Source organism: Euprymna scolopes, chromosome 26 (genome assembly GCF_053919585.1).
Source record: "Euprymna scolopes isolate OS-2025 chromosome 26, ASM5391958v1, whole genome shotgun sequence".
Lineage (NCBI taxonomy): Eukaryota > Metazoa > Mollusca > Cephalopoda > Sepiida > Sepiolidae > Euprymna > Euprymna scolopes.
The window spans coordinates 105840934-105860003 of record NC_136507.1 but is presented as its reverse complement, the minus strand read 5'-3'; the positions used below and the strand labels follow the sequence as shown (position 1 = coordinate 105860003).

Genomic DNA, 19070 nt, shown 5'->3' with positions numbered 1-19070 from the left:
CGCTAGTATCGAGGGAGAGTGCTATATCTATGCTGTCTGAGACTTTGTTTATTAGGGTACAGTCTTGGTTTGAGGGAGAGCGGTAGAGAAAATATAAGTAGCTAATATTGTGTTGCATATTTAGTCTGAAGCACATAAAGGCCTGGCCCTCTGATTCTAGTTTTATTTCTCTAGTTAGGGGGAGGGTGTTTCGAATATAGACTCCAAGTCCATGCATATGTCTGTCCGAGTCCTTACGGTAGAGTGGGAGATAACCAGGCATGTTAAAGTGGTTAGAGGGTATGGAGGAGTGAAGGTTAGTTTTACTTAATGCTAAGATATCCGGGGTGTTTACAAGGAGAAATGACTCAACATTTTGTGGCAGTTATGACACCAGAATCATGACGTATACTTCTGTAACATACCTTTGTTAATAAAAATTTGTTTTGATTATTACTGGCCTGCAAGGCGATGAGAAATTCACAACATTGGTGACGATGGGTTAAAAAACTTACGATGCCCTCAACAGATATTTTGAATAATATTTTTCACTTCTCAATTGATAATTTATCCATCTTGTTAATCTATATCCTCGAGTAGCTTTTAGCCTTGTTCAGTGATGCGTCATTATGAATAATTATTGTTTTTAATTTTTTATGACAGTTACCTAGAAAGTAATATACTTAACCCTTTCTCTAAATAATTTCTCTTTCTCTAAAAACACCTTGGAAAATCTTTTTACGATTAGAACGATTTCAGTTCTGATATGACGTCATTTGGTGTCATGCATGCATGCAGCGAAGTGTATATTGCGGTGAGGGGGGATGTTTGACCGGACGGGATGGGTGACCGGACGGGATGGGTGAAGGAGTGCAGAGAGATGCAAAAACCTTAGCTAGGAAAATAGGACGAGCCGCCGATGTGTCATTGTAAGCTTGTTAGACATAAAGCAGATGTTGTGTTGCCTCAAAAAGGGAGACAGATTTGGAACTATCTACGTGTCAAAAGAGATGGTCTTGGTTTTCAAATAGAGAAAGAGATGGCAGAAGAGGGGGGTTGATGTCTGGTTGGGGCTCGGGTGTCATTTACAAAGTAAAGGACAAAACAGGTAGGGGGCGAGATGTGACCCGATGGGGATCGGGCGATGCCGAGTGACGTTGGTAGTCGACACGAATTCAGAGGAATTCGCACGGCTGAATTCTAATGATGATGATGATAATGATGGTTTGATGTTGTTTAAACAGAAATGTCTATGGGATTTTGTCAGAAAGAAAAAAAACGCAAATGCTGTTATATATCTGTTAACAACGGAAAGGTTGTTTTTAAAATCTCTGTTGAGTGAGATGAAGAATGGGGGTCAAGGGTGAGGGTCGCTGCCAAGCATTGTTCGACTTGGAGTGACTAATCACCCCTAATTTGATAATAAGTAGAAACACCTCAGTGCAGGTGGGGGTTGAGATTTGGTAGAGATAAGCTCTAAGAGAAAGAAAGAAAGGTGTTTGTAACCACTCTCTTAAGGAGAGGTGGGGGAAAAGGAGTTGGATTTAGAAAAAGGTTTTCTAAGCAGAGAAGTCGTAGCCAGCAAGCTGAACGGCTGGGCTTGTTAGGCGCTCCCGATTTGGGGAACCCTTCAGGGCCTGAAGTTATGATGGGAACTAGCCTGTGTTAATGGGAACTCTGTGACTTTACTGGTCTGGTCTTACATCGTTCACTGCTATAGTCAGTCACCTCAAATTATACAGTAGTTGTTATGAAGTAATGAAAACAATAAATAGTTTGTTACTGTTATAACCCGGAGTTCTGTTTGTGGTGAGAACTCTTGATTTTTCAGCAAGCCGCAAGGACCAGCGGAGTGATTGATGTACCCGGAGACTCCCTACACATGGAAGAAAGACGATTCGATCGAGAGGAAAAGCGCCCCTCCATGAAAACACAGTGGGTAAGGACGATCAACTGGCCAACTTGTAACGAGACAAGGTACGATCAAAGGACACCTGCCACATCGGTAACGTTATGAATGGTGGCGGATCGGGACATCGTTATAAATGGTGCCGTGAGCCAAGGTATCACATCTCTATGAGATGTCCACGGGCGAGTTACCACGAACGCATATATAAATAGTGCAATTAAGCCAGAATAAAACCCTAGGAAGATATGGGCTATTTCAACAAAACAAAACAAAAACAAAACAAAATGCTGAAAACTAGACACAAAGAATGCTAGACTTTGCAAAGAAAAGACGAAAAGAACAAAAAGAAATAACCATAATCATGAAAAAAAAAAAAAAAACCGCTCACAAAGCAAAGATTGAAAAAGAAACGAACTCAAAAAGAAAAATAACAAAAATCTCGAACATGAAACGAAGATGAAGAATGATGGCGGAAGGTAAGGACGGTTCATTTCTCCGTTTGTCTGTCTCAGTGTCACCTGGATAGGTTAAGTTTTGTTGTATTGTTTTGAGACATATTTGTAATATGTAATGTATTGTTGATTGTCTTCCCCACCCCTCGAAGGAAATGTGTAAATGTGTATTTGTCTGAATCATGAGTCTAAAACCAGTTGTATCCACAGGAATAGATATGGGGATATAGACAGAGGAAACAGGTTGATATGTCGCTGTACGTACGCGCATATGTTGTCATTGTACAAGCGAGTGCGCGCGCGCGCGAGAGAGAGAGAGAGAGAGTGGGGCAGAGAGATAGAGAAATGAGAAAAAGAAAAAGAGGCAAGTCCTCTTAAAAGGTATAGCAGTAAACAAATTCAGTAGACATGGAAAAGAAGAATGTGTTGAGGGAATAAATGGTTAGAAAAGTCAACCCTTGAGTTAGGCTTAGCGGTAAGGGAATTTAGTGGCCGTGTGATTGAAGAAAGAAAAAAAGAGAGAAACAGAGACTAGAAATGAATAAAGAAAAGAAATAAGCAGAATGGAGAGAGTGGTAGATAGATATGGCGAACAGGTTTGAAAAAAAAAGAAAAAAAGAACTAAGAAAGAGAGCGACAGTTGATAGTTTTAGTAATTTCTGAAATTGAATTGGTTAAAAAAAAAAACGAAATGATTTTGTTTGTATATCTTAAATCATAGTTTATCGGCATGGACGGTAAGGAGATAGTGAGAAATAAATAAGGAATTTCACGAAGTTACCTGTTGATCGGGGAAACGCATAGTCGGTGGTGTCATGTGGGTGGCGGATTTAGATGCAATGGAAAAATGCGTCGAGGAAGCCAGAAAGAATTGACTAAATATGATGTGATCCCCGCGGGTAGGATGTGAAGACGTGCGGAGTGCTAGAAAGTTGAGGTTGAGAATTGTGCAATGTGCACTAGTCGCAAAGGCATGAAGAATTGGGTGGTCAAAGGTTTAACGAGACACTGGGTGTGTCTGCGTGAGGTGCCATGGAAAAGGCATGTGAGAATACGAATATCATAGATATGTGATCTCTCCGCCCGGTCTGCAGTGACAGACACTGTGCACCACTGATGAACGGGAAAACTCTTGAGAATAAAGCACCATGAGACAGAAAGGTCAATAAGTGTGAGAGAGAGAGAGAGAGAGAGAGAGAGAGAGAGAGAGAGAGAGAGAGAGAGAGAGAGAGAGAAAAGACGCTCATGCCGAGATAACCTGAAGAATGTTTGTGAAAAGGGAAACCAAAGGGGGATTGAAAGAAGTATACCGATTCTTATATACTATTCGTTATTTATTATTTATTTCCACTTAATATCTGGATGGCTTTTGTATTCTTTGCCAAAAAAAAAAACAAAAAAACTTTGTTGTATGAGCCGTGGAAAGATGAAGTTTGACAAATCAGCGATCATCTGGGAACATGAACCATCACTGGTAATATCAAACGCAAAAGTGACAGTGTTCTATGACAAAGACATACAGGCAGGCAGATATATAAAATACAAGGCCATTAAGCCAGACTTTGTAGTATGGAACAAACCCAATAGATGTCACTGTCCCAAATGACTTTGGACTTAATAGAGCTGTACGCGAAAAACTAATACAATATCAGGACCTAAAAATGATTAAAAAGAAATATTCATTGTTCTAGTTGAAAAAAAATCTTAAGAAATACTTGGAAACAGTTCTTGAAAGATCAAGTCGGCATAAATCTCTCGACAAAGGCTTCCTTTCAAGGGCAATTGCTCTTGACATATCAAAGGCCTTCGATAAGGTATGGCATAAACGCCTACTTCACAAGATTTTCAGCTACGGTATATCTGGAAATGTTTTCTCAATTATTAAATCATTTCTCACCTATAGGCTATAATAGTGGTTGATGGGAAGAAATCAGAAGCCCACAGTATTAATGCTGGAATCCTTCAGGGGTCCATCCTGGGCCCAACTCTCTTCCTGATCTACATCAATGATCTCCCAAAACACATACTTAAATCATTCGTTGACATCTATGCTGCTGACACGACTATCTATGGCAACACATCAAAGGCCGTAAATGACAAAGTTCTCTCTGATTCTCTCTCCTCTGATCTTGAGCACGTGGTACAATGGGGGAAGAGGTGGATGGTTACTTTTAATGTATCTAAAACCAAGCTCCTATCTTTACATCATCAATGCTCTGATCCCCATCTGACATCAATTGAAATGGATGGCTCTCGTCTTGGGGAGGCTCCATGTTTTGACAAGCTTCTGGGATTGACCTTTACTCCTGATCTGAAATGGAACACGTACATCAAGTCTGTTGCCAAGGTCTCTGGAAAAATAGTGGGATCCTTCTACCGATCCAGAAGATATCTCACTGCTATGCAAGTCTCTATCTATATGAAAGTCAAGTACGTCCAAGGATGGAATACTGCTGCCACATCTGGGCAGGAGCTGCTAAAAACAGCCTATCCTGCTTTGACAGAGTACAAAATAGACTTCGTAGCCTAGTGGGGGATGCCCTTTTCTCTTCCTTGCAACCTCTCTCCCACAGAAGAGACGTTGCAAGCCTGTCTTTGTTTTATTGTTATTTTCATGGCAAGTGCTCGTCTGAGCTCCAATCTCTGGCCCCCCTTGCCAATCTTTCATGAAAAACACCCTAGCTGAAACCATTGTCAATAATTTTCCGCACTCTTTATCTGTGTGTAAATCAGAACGTAGATTCCATGAAAAAAGCTTCTTTCTTAGAAGTGCACGCCTGCAGAACCCTCTTCCATTTTCCTGTTTCCCACCTGACTACAACTTGGATGTCTTCAAGTCCAACATAAACAAATTCCTGATGAATCGCCCCCTTAAGTAAAACACTTTATCAAATCTCCATTACTAACGATTACTAGATATTATCCCATTGATTACTGTACACGCAATAGCCCTTATCCCCGAGTGGCTTCCAGGCCTTGATAAGTGGTGACGACCATGTAAAAAAAATAATACCGACGGCAGCCATAAAGGGAACAACTTCTATGTTTAAAAGATAACTCGGATATTAATTCAAATAGTAATGAAATCAAGAGTTAGCTCCCTTGATATCTTAAAACAAAGTGAAGAAAAAATATTAAATCAAAAAATAAATAAAAAAGTATTGAATTTAAGAATTCATGAGAAATAGCAATCATTTCTTTTAAATATTGCTTACCTGGTCCAGTTTGAATATAATTTTCTTTGTAAGGTTCCATTATAACCCTTCCGGTATTAGGGAATTCTGGGACATTTCCACGGAGGACAATGTCAAGCTGGAGGTTTCCGTCATCATCGACACCTTTTGCGTAATGCATCATTTTCAGAATTTCACCTAAAAAGAATCAAACATCAAACAATAGGAATTATTCTGATCAAACTGTTCGATAATCATGATCGATATTTTTTTAATATGCATCACACTTATGTTTTTCTTTTTTTTTCTTTTTAACCCTTTTTCACCTCAAACAAGGCATATTGCCACTTTAAACGTAAGGACCTACTATTTGGAATCGTGTCTAACAGGGGACTATGGAGAGTTGAGCAATGGGATGTCTGTTAACATTACATTTAAATTTCTGCAGTTTAGTATAGTCAGAAAAGCAGGAAACAAGGAGGAGATTCCAAAGTCTAGCAGTCCTAAGAAAAGAAACTAAAAGTATAAGGATTTCTGGCATCTAGGGATCTCAACAGTGAAGGGATGGGATTTTGCTGTTGTTGGGTTAGTCAGGGGGCATGTATGTCGAGGGGACACAAGTGCTATGAGTTCATCAGAGCACATTCCATTAAAGTACTTGTAAAACAAGTACAGTGATGCAACATTTGAGTGAGGAATAGTGATTGGAGCCCAAATAAATTTGAGACTCTTTTTGGATTCTGTCTTTAGGCGAATTGTGGCTTTGTAAAGATATAGGATACTCTCTGGTGTGAGTAATTTTCTAGCACAATAGAGGGAGACCACCTTTTTTGCAGCAGCCTTGGCAATGTCATCAATGTATTAATACCTACCTATAATCTATCATTGTATATACATGAATAAAACATTGTCATGCTCGATTTCATGCAGCATCCGCCCTCTGTGTGCACCTGGTAACTGCATGCATACATACAGGGAGGCGGAAACTAGAGGGAGGATGAAACACGTGGTGAGAATGATCTGTACAGGTGGATAAAAAAAGTAATTCATTGTTGATGCATATGGGATTCATAACAAGCATCTACCACTAGTTTCTGCCTCTCAGACAAAGTCCCCAAAAGTCTCAAATCTAATAGGTTCTTCACTATCAGCCAAGCTCCAACTCTGTCCCATCACTGCGATGTTGTATCCTTGTGCCTATTTTACAAATACTTTAATGGAATGTGCTCTGATGAAATAGCACTTGTGCCCCCTCGGCATAAATACTTCAGACTAACTCAACCAGCAGCACCCCCCCCCCTTCATTGCGGAGGTTCTTAAATCCTGAAAATCTTTTTATTCTAATAATTTCTTCCTTCGGATTGCCAGACTTTGGAATTCCTTTCTTGTTTCCTGCTTCTCTACAAAAGTTTAAATGTAATGTGAAATGATATCTCCCTGTTCAACTCCCCATGATTCCAAATAATAACCATTTGCAATCAAAATGACAATATGCCATGTTCAGCGTTAAAAAAAGAGTAAAATAAAAAAAAAAAAAATAAGATCGGGTAACTGATAATTTTGTTAACTTTTTGTTTAACTTTTGTAACCAGATGACCTAATAGAAAAGGGGAGATAATCACTTTTAGTAGATACGGGAGGTAACCCATTAATATTTTCTTTTATTTTTATGTAAAACAGATGTTAAATCGATGATGATGAAGAAGAAGAAGAAGAAGAAGAAGATGATGATGATGCATCTAAACTCGGCATTGCTAAGTCCATAGTTTTAGATTGCATCCATTAAATTCATAGACATATGCGAATAAATAAAAATAACCGTGCATTGAAGACAAAAAAAAAAACAAAACAAAAAAAACAAACAAAAAAAACAAACAAAAAAAAACAAAAAAAAAAAAAACAAACAAACCAAAAACAAAAAAAAATATAAAGTGAGAGATTAATGAAAAACTATTCTTATATTATAAACAATGTTGCATAAACAATGGGTGGCCTTGAGTCTATCCACGGGCATAGTCAAAAAAATCAATAAGTCAAATTTCACATATGCGAGAACATAGAAACGGAATTAGGAAACAGTTGTGCAAAACACAAAGAAAAAAAAATCACATGCATTTGAAGAACTTATTTTTTTTTATTACTTACCTGTAAGAAATTCGACCTGAACATGTCTCGTGAACTTTCCTTTGGTGAGGGAGAAGCCATTATAAGCACCATGTTTCTCTTTGGCTGTCGTCCAATAAACAGGACTTAGGATCGAGATCAAATTTCTCATATAAGGAGCTGAAAAATAAGTTTTCAAATATTAAATTGCATTGAATTTTCTCCCGAGTTAATTAAACAAAGTTTCCTTGAATTTCAAATTATTCTTAAGACTTCCTTAAGTTTGAGCTTTAAACTTTAGACATTTCCTAGAATTACAATCAACTAATGGATTTTGATCCAAATTTAAATATGGATTCTAAACATAAGGTTTAGTAACATTATATATTGACTTTATTCTTCTTAAGGTGACATAAAAGCGGTGCAGAACAGTTCTGTGTGTGTGTGTGTGTGTTTGCATGTGCGTGCATGCATGTGTATATGTGATACTGTCACGTCACACAGCATAGAAAAAGAGAACCCCCAAACGGTGTCAATTCTGTGGTATTCTCTCTAAATCAATAAAAACTGCATACTCACAGGTTCACTATCTCCGTTCCCCATCCCCCCCCCATTACCACCCCACTAAAAGAGTGATGCCAAATAGTCGAGAAGGGTAAAGGAGGATGGAAAGTCCAAGGAGAGAGCACTGACCAGACCTCCGCTGGACAAGTGTGAAGAGAACTGGTACCTTGAGAAGGCTTATTGCCACTCAAATCCCTATGAAGACCAATGGCCACTGCCAGCGAAAAATCAATGGTAAGCTGCTGTTGTGATAACGCAAAATTTGTTTGCAAATGTTAATGAAAAAGGTGGAGAGTATTGGAAAATCACGGGAGACTTGTTGTCACTCAGCTTCCAGGGAACACCACAGATGGTTTTCAAGAAGAGATTTTTGATGACCCATATGAAAGCTCCTTATTAACTAATAATTATAACAACAACAACAACAACAACAACAACAACCAATTATAGGTTCAAAGTTATTAAATTTGGTATGTATGAGGGGCGTGCAATAAGTAATGCCCCTGATCACCTTCCCATAGCAGTAGAGCAACGAAACTTGGCACAGTTATTAGTCTTTCTCTACATAGGAACCACCCAGAGTTATGCATTTCTCCCATCGCTTGATGCAGCTCTGGAGACCGTTTTTGTAGAACACCCCAGGTTGGTCCTCCAACCATGACGTGACTTCAGAAATCAAGGCTGCATCAGATGGGAAACGCTTTCCTTTCAAAAACAACTTCATGGCTGGGAAGAGGTGAAAGTCAGAGGGTGCAAGGTCAGGAGAGTAGGGAGGATGGGGAAGGATTTCATAACCACACGCCCGTGCTTATGATCTGGCGACATGCGAATTGTGGAGCGGAGCGTTGTCCTGCAGGAGGAGGGTACCTTTGCTGATCTTGCCCCGCCTCTTGATTTTGATAGCTTCCCTTAATTTCCTCAAAAGTGAAGCATAATAGGCTCCTGTAATTGTGGTACCCTTTGCCAGGAAATCTGTCATCACTACTCCGTCCTGGTCCCAGAAGACTGTGAGCATGACCTTGCCAGCGGAGGGCTGCACCCTTGCCTTTTTTGGAGGTGGTGAGTCCAAGTGCTTCCACTGCATTGACTGGGCTTTGGTCTCTGAATCATAGTAATGGACCCAGGTTTCATCCTGTGTAATCAGTCTTTTGAAAAACTTTGACTCATCTTCTTGGCACATCTCCAAATTCATCCTCGAGCACTCGACGCATTCTCGCTTCCGGAATGGTGTGAGCAACTTGGAAATCCATCTGGCAGACACCTTATGCATATGCAAATGGTCATGAATGATAGTTTCCACAGACCCTGTACTAATCTTGACATCTTGGGTTATTTGGCGAATAGTAATGCACCAATCTTCCAAAATGGCAGCCTCAACTTGACGGACAGATGCCTCATCAATGGCAGAAGGGGGGCGACCAGGTCTGGGAGCTGTTCCCACAGACTTCCGGCCATGTTTGAATTCACGATGCCAGCGTTTTACAAGGTCATATGATGGGGCATTATCATCATTTCTTTCATTTCATCAAAAGTCTCCTGTGGTGTGCGTCCTTTCAAATACAAAAACCGGATCACTGTTCCATTTCACACCTCACTCAGTTCAAACACCTGTAAAACAGAAACCACAATTAGTTCAGAGCTGTTATTTGCCACATAACCCGTAGAGATAGAAATCATTGCACATGCAAAATTTCAGCTAGATCAGACAACTGGAAGTGGGTCAGGGACATTTCTTATTGCACGGCACTCATAACACCCATGACAAGATGAGAGTAAAAACTGATAAAGCTACTAAATATAATAAAACCCAAACAGACCTGAAAATCAGTTGGACTCGCTCCCGCTTTTGGCTAGTATGAGTTATCTATAATATAAATCTCACATGTCTGTTTAAATGTATGTATGTATGTATGTATGTATGTAATGGTCTTCCGCTTTATGGTTTTTTAAATCAGAGATTTGCTTCTCCTAGAAAGGTTGCCTTCACCACGGCTTACGGGAGCCCTCTCCACCCCACTCCACTCTGCAGTTTAATTTGTTGCTGGTTATCTTGCTCTTGCTTGTTGCTGGATCTCAACATTTTGAACCGAGAGAGAGACTTAGCTGTCGTACAAAGCTAAGACTCTGTAACATCATATTTGTATAGATACTCCCTCAGGCATTTGGGCTCATGGATTTTAAATGTCTGAGGGAGTGGCACTCGTCTGACAAGACGTTGCAATCATCATTATGTATGTATGTATGTATGTGTCAGGTCATGTCATATGCTACTGGTACCATGTAACCCAGTACTACCTGCCTCATGGTCGGGTCACCGGCGACTAAACTGATTCCCCCACCAGACTTGTTTGGTGAGGAGGGTGGCTAGTCTCCCTGGAGAATTAAAAACAAGACCTTCCAAAGGGCAAATGAACCCTTTTTCGGGGTCAACGGCCAACTAGCACCGTGTGTGTTTGTGTGTATGTATGTGTGTGTTGGGGTGGAGAGGGTTCCCGTAAACCGTGGTGAAGGCAACCTTTCTAGGAGAAGCAAATCTCTGATTTAAAAAACCATAAAGCGGAAGACCAGTACCCGCATTAAGCTGGTCTGCAGTTTTACTTGTTGCTGGCTATCTTGCTCTTGCTTGTTACGGGATCTCAACATTTTGAACCGAGTGAGAAATTTAGCTGTCGTACAAAGCTAAGACTCTGTAACATCATCTGTGTATAGATACTCCCTCAGGCATTTGTCTATAAAACTGGTCCTGTGGCAATGGAAAAGTGACGCATGGAGACTTGAAATGCTGGAAGCATGTAATAATAGATCTCAATGACCGTCTTCAGTGTCATGCCTGCTTGAGCATGTGAATTCACCAGTAGGACTAAAAAAAAAAAAGTCATTTTTGGGCTTATGGACTTTAAGTGTCCAAGAGAGTGGTACTCGTCTGGTAAGATGTTGCAATCATCATGTATGTATGTATGTATGTATGTATGTATGTATGTATGTATGTATGTATGTCTAAAACTTTCAACAGAGGTGACGGATTTTCGCAAAATCGGTATCGTTTTGAAGCTCAACCCTCCGGACGACAAATATCGAAAAATTGGCTAAAACATTAATTCCTTCATCCTCATTTGGCACTTTTTTTACAAGGAGGGATCGCTTTTTTTCGGCGATATTTTCGAAAGTCATCTCCTCTTTTTGATTGACTAGCCTTAATTTAAACCTATGCCACTCCTAGTTTGGCGATGGACGCAACGGCAAAGACGTCACATTTTTTTTTCACATTCTTTTCCTCCTTTACGGTATTTTTGCTCAACAAACACTTCTAAACACCCGGGCAACACCAGGCACTCAGGCTAGTTAACCATATAAGATTGATAATTGAAGCACTTACCAATTTTCTTTGGAATATTCTTGACAAATCCAGTCACTGATGTTTTCTGTAAACCTGGAGTAACCTCAGCAAGTACCAGGGCTTTCGGAATGTCTTGGTTGTTAACATAACCAATTAAATTGCCCATCGCTCTCACCACAGATTCTATATAAAAAAAGAACAAATATGCACTCAATTCACAAAATTAAGCCAGTCGAATCCAAGTTAAACCTAAATAGCAATACATCTAGAAAATCAATATTTATTGAACTAGCCACTCATTTACGTAAATTTTAATTATATGTTCTTTAGATGAATGCATGCCAATCGTTTTCATCGATTATACATTCTATTCAACCCGATAATTTATTCAGTAGCATAAACTATGCAGTGGCGTATCTAGGGTATGGCAGGCATGGCCCGTGCCATGGGCGCCACTCTGACATGGGCGCAAAAATTGCTTGACAAAAATTAAAATTAGTAGTTAGGTATATCTAAGATATAAATTATTAAGAAGGGGTGCACATTCAAACTTTGCCATGGGCGCCATTTTACATAGGTACGCCACTGAAACTATGCGAGATTGACCGTTTACGTTCATTGTGTAATCAACATAGATGCTCATCCAATTAAATCGATGCATTTCTTACAAATGGCAAGTTCCGAATGGCGTCTACATTCACTGAGTACGTATTTTTCTGTTCTTTTACTTAATTTACGATTACTTTTTAAGAATTACATTTAAACACGAATTGTACACATGATAAATTATTCTCTAAGTTTCGTTGTCATTTGACTTTTGATCTGGAGTTCAAAGGTCTTTTGGGAAACATCAAACTTTTGTTTGGATAGCAATTCCTTTGCGACTAAGTGAAATTCGAAAAGTAATCGTATTTAGAAATTCATTTATTTTATCTGGAAATTATTTTCTGAAATTGTACAATGTATTTATTTTAATTTAAAATTCTTTTTTTTAATTGCAAATTCTGGTGTTTTATTCATTTATTTCAATATAAATTTATTTATTTTATTTAAAATATAAATTATTTTGTTTAATTGAAAATATAGCTATTTTAATTTGAAATTCTGTCGTTTCAATTAAAAATTTATTTTCATCTGAAATTTATTCTTTTTAATTTAAATGTTACCCATTTTAATTTGAAATTTTGTTATTTTAATTCGAAATTTTGTTATTTTAATTTGAAATTTTGTTATTTTAATTCGAAATTTTGTTATTTTAATTTGAAATTTTGTTATTTTAATTCGAAATTTTGTTATTTTAATTCGAAATTTTGTTATTTTAATTTGAAATTTTATATTTTAATTTGAAATTTTGTTATTTTAATTTGAAATTTTGTTATTTTAATTCGAAATTTTGCTAATATTTTTAGTATTTTATTTTTATACACCATTCATATATTTTAATTTAAAATTCATTTGTGGAAAGTTAATTGATCGATAAAAGACAAAAATATTTACTTAAACAACTTTTCATGTTGCATTTCTGTGTTTGTCTTTTATTTCCTCGGCAAGAGAGGCCACCGAATTTTGGTTGCTGACAATCTCTTTTTCTTTCCCGTGTCCCACCACCACAAGTTTTTGTACACGATGACCACTCTGCCCATTCCGACCATTTACCGTCCACTGGAAAGAAAACAATTTAAAATAAGTTAAAATCCATATTTCATCATAAAAAAAGAGATTAGTATGGTCTCCATTTGGAAATATTAAAAAAAATTAACTCATGAATTAAATGCGGTATTATGGTAACTGCACCCTCCCGATGTCACTCGTGGAATCGTTAATAAAAGTCACAATCTTTACTGCAATTCAATCATATTTGTTACAATTAAACTTCAGTCTATACCTGACTTGTCCACCAAGCTTCAATCATGAATGTCTAACCATCTTTAATTTTATAATAGATTGAGGGCCCTACGGTGACGAGAATCGAGTAGGCTAACTAGATAAATATGCAAGTTACACAACTAACGTTGATAAAGTCCAATAAAAGAGTCCTGCCAACCTTTGTCTCATTGTCGCATCCCTGTGCCTGTTTTACAAGTACTTTAATAGAATATGCTCTGATGAACTCTTAACACTTGTGTCCCATCGATGTACATATTCACGCCTCACTCAACAAGCAGCAAAATCCCACCACTTCACTGTTGAGATTCCTAGATCCCAGAAAGCCTTCTACTATAATACTTTTTTCTCTCAAACTTGCTAACCTTTGAAATTCCCTCCCCATTTCCTGCTTCCCTGATGTACAAACATGCAAAAGTTTAAGTGTAATATGAACAAGCCTCTCGCTGCTCAGTCCCTTCAGTTTCTTGCTAGGCACGAACTCAAATAGTAGCCCTTTACGTTCCAAGTATCAATATGCATTGTTTGAGGTGAAAAAGAGTAAAAAGAAACAGATCATGAGTTTGCTCACAATAACAAATATTTCGACCGTCAAAGACGACAGAATTGTCTGGGGTCTGGAGAGGTTGGAGTTCAGTAGAACAAAGAAAATGGTTGGTCATATAAGGTAACGGCGAAGCGAATGAGTGAAGTAGGAAACGAGCGATAAACGTTCAAATCATGCAATCGCAAATAATTAAAAGAGTTGATTCTGGAAACCGATGGCTAACATTTATCACTAGGACTATGACAACAGCATATTCTTTTCATTGTTTTGACTCTCGAGTATATATCCGACACAGTTAGACACAAGTAATCAACCGAGGATCACAACACTCTACATAAAAACATAAGATATCAATGAATATATACTTGAGAATCAAAGCAAGGAAAAGAATATGCTGTTGTCATAGCCCTAGTTATCAAATGTATAGCGTGACTCGATCCGACATGCATGCGAAAATAAGTTACATTTAAAATTGTAACAAAAAATTGTTTTTGTGTTCCATTCGCATGTCACTGGATTTCATGTTTTTTTTTTTTTTTTTTTTTTTTTTTTTTTTTTTTTAGATGACACCGCCTATAAAACTATCACGTGACCTACATTTTTCGACGCCAGAAATGTGGGGCTACTCAAATACATCAGCACCGTTTTTAGATTAAACTGTTTTGTAAATAAATCGTCTACAAACAGTAGATTCTATCTAATTCATAGACTCGATCTTCTTGACGAGTTCTCCAGGTGAGATTGAACTTGGGGATAATAACAACTATGGAGTAACTCGAAACTCTCAAATCGTAACCTCCCCACCCCCGTACACCGGATGTACTTTAAGGTCACAGCAAAGAGTTGTTTTTTCTTTTCAAGAAAATGGCTAACCATTTTTGTTTGTTGCATAACGCTGTGAGGAAATAGAAATTAACTTACTTGGGCAATCTTGTGAATTACATGGTTCCATAATTTCTGACGAACCCGAACAAGCTCGACCTCCATTTGCAGGCGATGGGCTCGTACAAGTTCTAAATCGTTTCCGTTGACCTTCTCCACAAGTTAACGAACATACACCCCAAAAACCCCATGGAGACCAGCTTCCATGACCTAGAAGAAGAAAAACAAACATACATTAATAAAATCCTATTAATGAATTAATTCTCTCTGTCTCTCTCTTGATATATATACATATATATATATATATATATATATATATATATATATATATATATATATATATATATATATATATATATTAGAAAAAAATATATGTAGATATGTACATACATACATATCTATATATTATATAAAAGGAACTTTGTGTCTGTATGTGTGTGAATTCGTTCCCTATGGACTCGAAAACGGCTGAGCCGTTTTTTTTTTTTTAAATCACACGAAAGTACTTGATGTGTCTGGGAATGTTCTTAGGTAGGTTTTGTATCGGAATGTGTTTGATAAGTATCGAAAATCGATTATAAAAATATTCGACGAAAGGAGGAAGCTCGATTTTGAGCAAGGTTAACACTTTTATACAACCTAACATCACAAGTGCATTTGAGAAGTTTTATCACCGCATAAGCAGAAAAAGCCCGGCCTATAAAATCAACTGTAGATTCTTTTATAAAACAGAGGCGCGTTCGAAAGTTACAAACTTCAGCATTCCTATCCCGTCGCGATTAATCACCTGAAGAAGGCTAGAGGGTGAGTTGACCGAAACGTGGTGAAACAACAACTATGAAAATAATGATAGCAGTCCGCAAAAAAAAAAAAAAAAATGAAGGCACAAATTATCTCAAAGGATTCTAAAAATAAATAAATAAATAAACAAATTAATGAATTAAAATAAAACACACACACACACACACACACACACACACACACACACACACACACACACACACACACACACACCACACCACACCACACACACAGCAAAGAGAATTACAAAGCAGTCGTTCAAACACTTTAGATATACAGTCAGCTCATTAGAATAAGAGTTATGTCTTCCAGAGCTAAAGTAGAGTAAATAGGATATAAATAGATCGGAGATGCGCCGCTGTACAACTCATGCTCTCTATCGATCCAAATTATGACAACAGGACCATTGCCAGCACCCACAAAATGCATCACTGGATTGCCCCGTATAGCAGTGACGTGCCCAGGGTGATGAAAACAAAGTTTCCGGCCACAGTTATGGTCTTTGGTGAGGTTCCAAGTGAGGACCACGTCATGCCGCCTCACATCTTTGAAGTCGGCTTGAAAATCAACACCAAAGTGTACCTCAATGTGCTGAAGAGTGCAGTGATCCCCTGGTGGAACAAGGTGGCCACTGGCAGACCCTGAGTGTGACAGCAGAATAGAAGGGCCACAAGTCCAAAGAGACCCAGGCTTGACTTCAGAAGGAATTCTGCGACTTTGTACCCTTTTCAATACTGTGATGTTACTATTAAATGGTTATTTTCAAATCTAATCTAAATAAGTTCTTCTTGAGTTGTCTTCTCAAATAATCAAACCCTACCCAAGTTCCGCCATTACTGATCACTACGGTGTTGTCTACCCGATAATTCATTAACCTTTATTGTCAAGTGACTCCCTTGATAAGTGGTGACCCCCTAGTAAAAAAGTCATATCTGCTGCATATTTTGTCAAAATTATAAAACTTACGTGGACAAAGTTCGTTGTTGCAATAATCGGTGATGACAGTTCTGCCTTCACAGAAAGCGCCGCCATTTTGTGGTTGAGGGGAATCACACCTCCTCTTACGTTGTCGTTTCCCACCTCCACATGATTGGCTGCAGTGACTCCAGGGCATCCAGCTCCCCCAAGCACCGTCAACTGCAAAAAAAGTAAAGATTATTAGCAGTATAAGGGAATTATCTTTCCTTGGGAGGTAAATCTAATAAGAAAAAGGTCAAAAGGTGTAATAGAGTTGCCTCCCTTTGGGAAATAAAATAGGAAAAGAAAAGTTGTTTGTGCGGAATAGTGGATTTTAAAACAAACGCATTTCAGGTAAAAACATTATTACCTACTTAGGTAAATTAGTATAAAGTTTAAAAATAACGAAAAATGATCCAGAAATTGTGCTAGATGTAGTTTTTACAAAAAAAAAAAAAAAAAAAAAAAAAATCGTCCATAATAACGATTTGACGTTTTTTATTTTGAAATGTCACATTTACAATTATTTTGTCAAAATAGCAGTTACTTCCCTTGGATTTTGAGAACTCTTCCATATTAAAACATACGATAAAACTCTATAAAGCGATAAATTCAAAAAAACTTATTTTTACATTTTTCTCCAAGATCATTTTTCGTAATTTTAGGAATTTATACTAATTTCGCCAATGACTAGTACGTATTAAGGTCCTCAATGTTTAAGGATATTCGAATATTTTTTTTGTGAGGGGGTGTTATCTTACATTGTACTTTGTACATGATGCTTTTCCGGTGTCACAATTTTGTCTCTGTACATTAGGGTAGGTCGAGTTTCTAATTATAATCTTGCATTGGGAAAGTTACAACTAACCATAATTCAAGAGTTCAAATTGAAATTGTCTTTTTTAAATTAACTGATGACCTAGTTTGAATCGATCAGTATATTTGTTTTTCATTTGTCTCATGTATAACAATAACAAAAAAAAAAATCGGTTATCATTTTTACAAGTTAATTAATGATGTAAACCCCATTAAATTCCATTAAAGTTTTTGTAAAACAAGCACAGGGATGCGACATTGCGGCGATGGGACAGAGGTTAGAGCTTGGCAGACAGTGTAGGGCCTATAAGATTTGAAACTCTTTACTTAACCCTATCCAAGATGCACTAGCCGAGATGTGACAACAATACTCCATGCATGAACGAATTGTTGCTTTGTAAAGGTATTAACAGATGCTCTCTGGTGTTAGTAATTTTCTAGTACGGTAGAGAGAGCTCACTTTCTTTGCAGAAGCCTTGGCAATGTCCTCAATGTTTAATGCTATTCATTTTTGTGAACACAGTATTGTGATAAACCTTCAGAGTCCCAATTCAAATATTCGGAGAGGTATCATTTTAAATTGAAATTTTTGTTATGACGTTTTTTTTTTTTTTCGGTGTCACAATTTTGTCTGTATACATTAGAGTAGGTCAATTTTTTTTAATTATGACAATTCCTGTGTTGGAAAAGTTGCAAATTACCATAATTCAAGAGTTCAAATGGAACTTATCATTTTTTAATTAAAAGATCACCTAATTTGAACCAGCATACCCACTCGTTTGTTTTTCATTTGTAGAGATACAAGTTTACCAATTTTTGCAAAAATTTATTCTTTCCCTCTTATTCTCCTCTACAGGCTATCCTATCAGTCACTCAAGTGTTCATCAGTTAAAAAATAATGTTAAAAGCATCATTGTATCGTATTTACGATATATCAACACAAACAAATAAAAAATAAATAAATAATTGCATTTAAATACAAGAAAACAACATCATCATAAATGAATAATAAACCCGAAGAAGGCCGGAGGACACAACGGCCAAATCGTAGAAGTATAATATAAGACGGGTGTTCCAAAAGTAACGCCTGCTACTTTTTTTTTAATTGATCAAGGGGATTGCAGATTGCGTTGTTATGAGTACTGAACTCTTGCATTCATGACCTGAAAGTTTCATCTTTCTGTTGTAGATATTGACGGTGTGAGACTCTAAGAAAGCAACCCCTGTAATAGACGTGCGTTAGAAACAGAATGCGTCATTGAATTCTGGCAAAAGTGCATTGAAAATGGTGGTCTCTATACTTCTTCAACGTTTCAAATTAAAAAAAAAATAGGAGGCTTTACTTTTGGAAAGACCTCCGTGAAAATAAATATAGATATTAACGTTGATGAGGATAATAGGCCAGAAATATATTGGATACGTCTACTAATTTCATATTATATATTACCTAATCATAAAAATCACAGACTGCGAAAGAAATGTTTATGTCTGGACTTGTCAGACAAGGAATAAAAACGCTATTAGATCTATACGAGTATCTATAAAAATGAAAATGTGTGTGTGTTTGTGTGACGACAATTCTCAACCTATATACTCAACGAATTTTTGATCTACAGACTTGAAATTTGGTATATAAGGTATTTATCGTTCTGACCCTTGACACTGG

General features: G+C 37.4%; 1 protein-coding gene across 1 annotated transcript in view; it reads right to left on the bottom strand.

The window, feature by feature from the left end:
- LOC145247851 (hemicentin-1-like) overlaps positions 1 to 19070 on the bottom strand; it is a 303157-nt gene that overhangs the window by 86883 nt on the left and 197204 nt on the right. The window contains exons 44-49 of the mRNA XM_080109473.1: positions 16598 to 16768; positions 14870 to 15040; positions 13015 to 13179; positions 11557 to 11700; positions 7659 to 7796; positions 5556 to 5711 (exon numbers count right to left, since the gene is read on the bottom strand). Coding sequence (XP_079965599.1) covers positions 5556 to 5711; positions 7659 to 7796; positions 11557 to 11700; positions 13015 to 13179; positions 14870 to 15040; positions 16598 to 16768 — 945 coding nt within the window. The remainder of the gene's footprint in view (positions 1 to 5555; positions 5712 to 7658; positions 7797 to 11556; positions 11701 to 13014; positions 13180 to 14869; positions 15041 to 16597; positions 16769 to 19070) is intronic.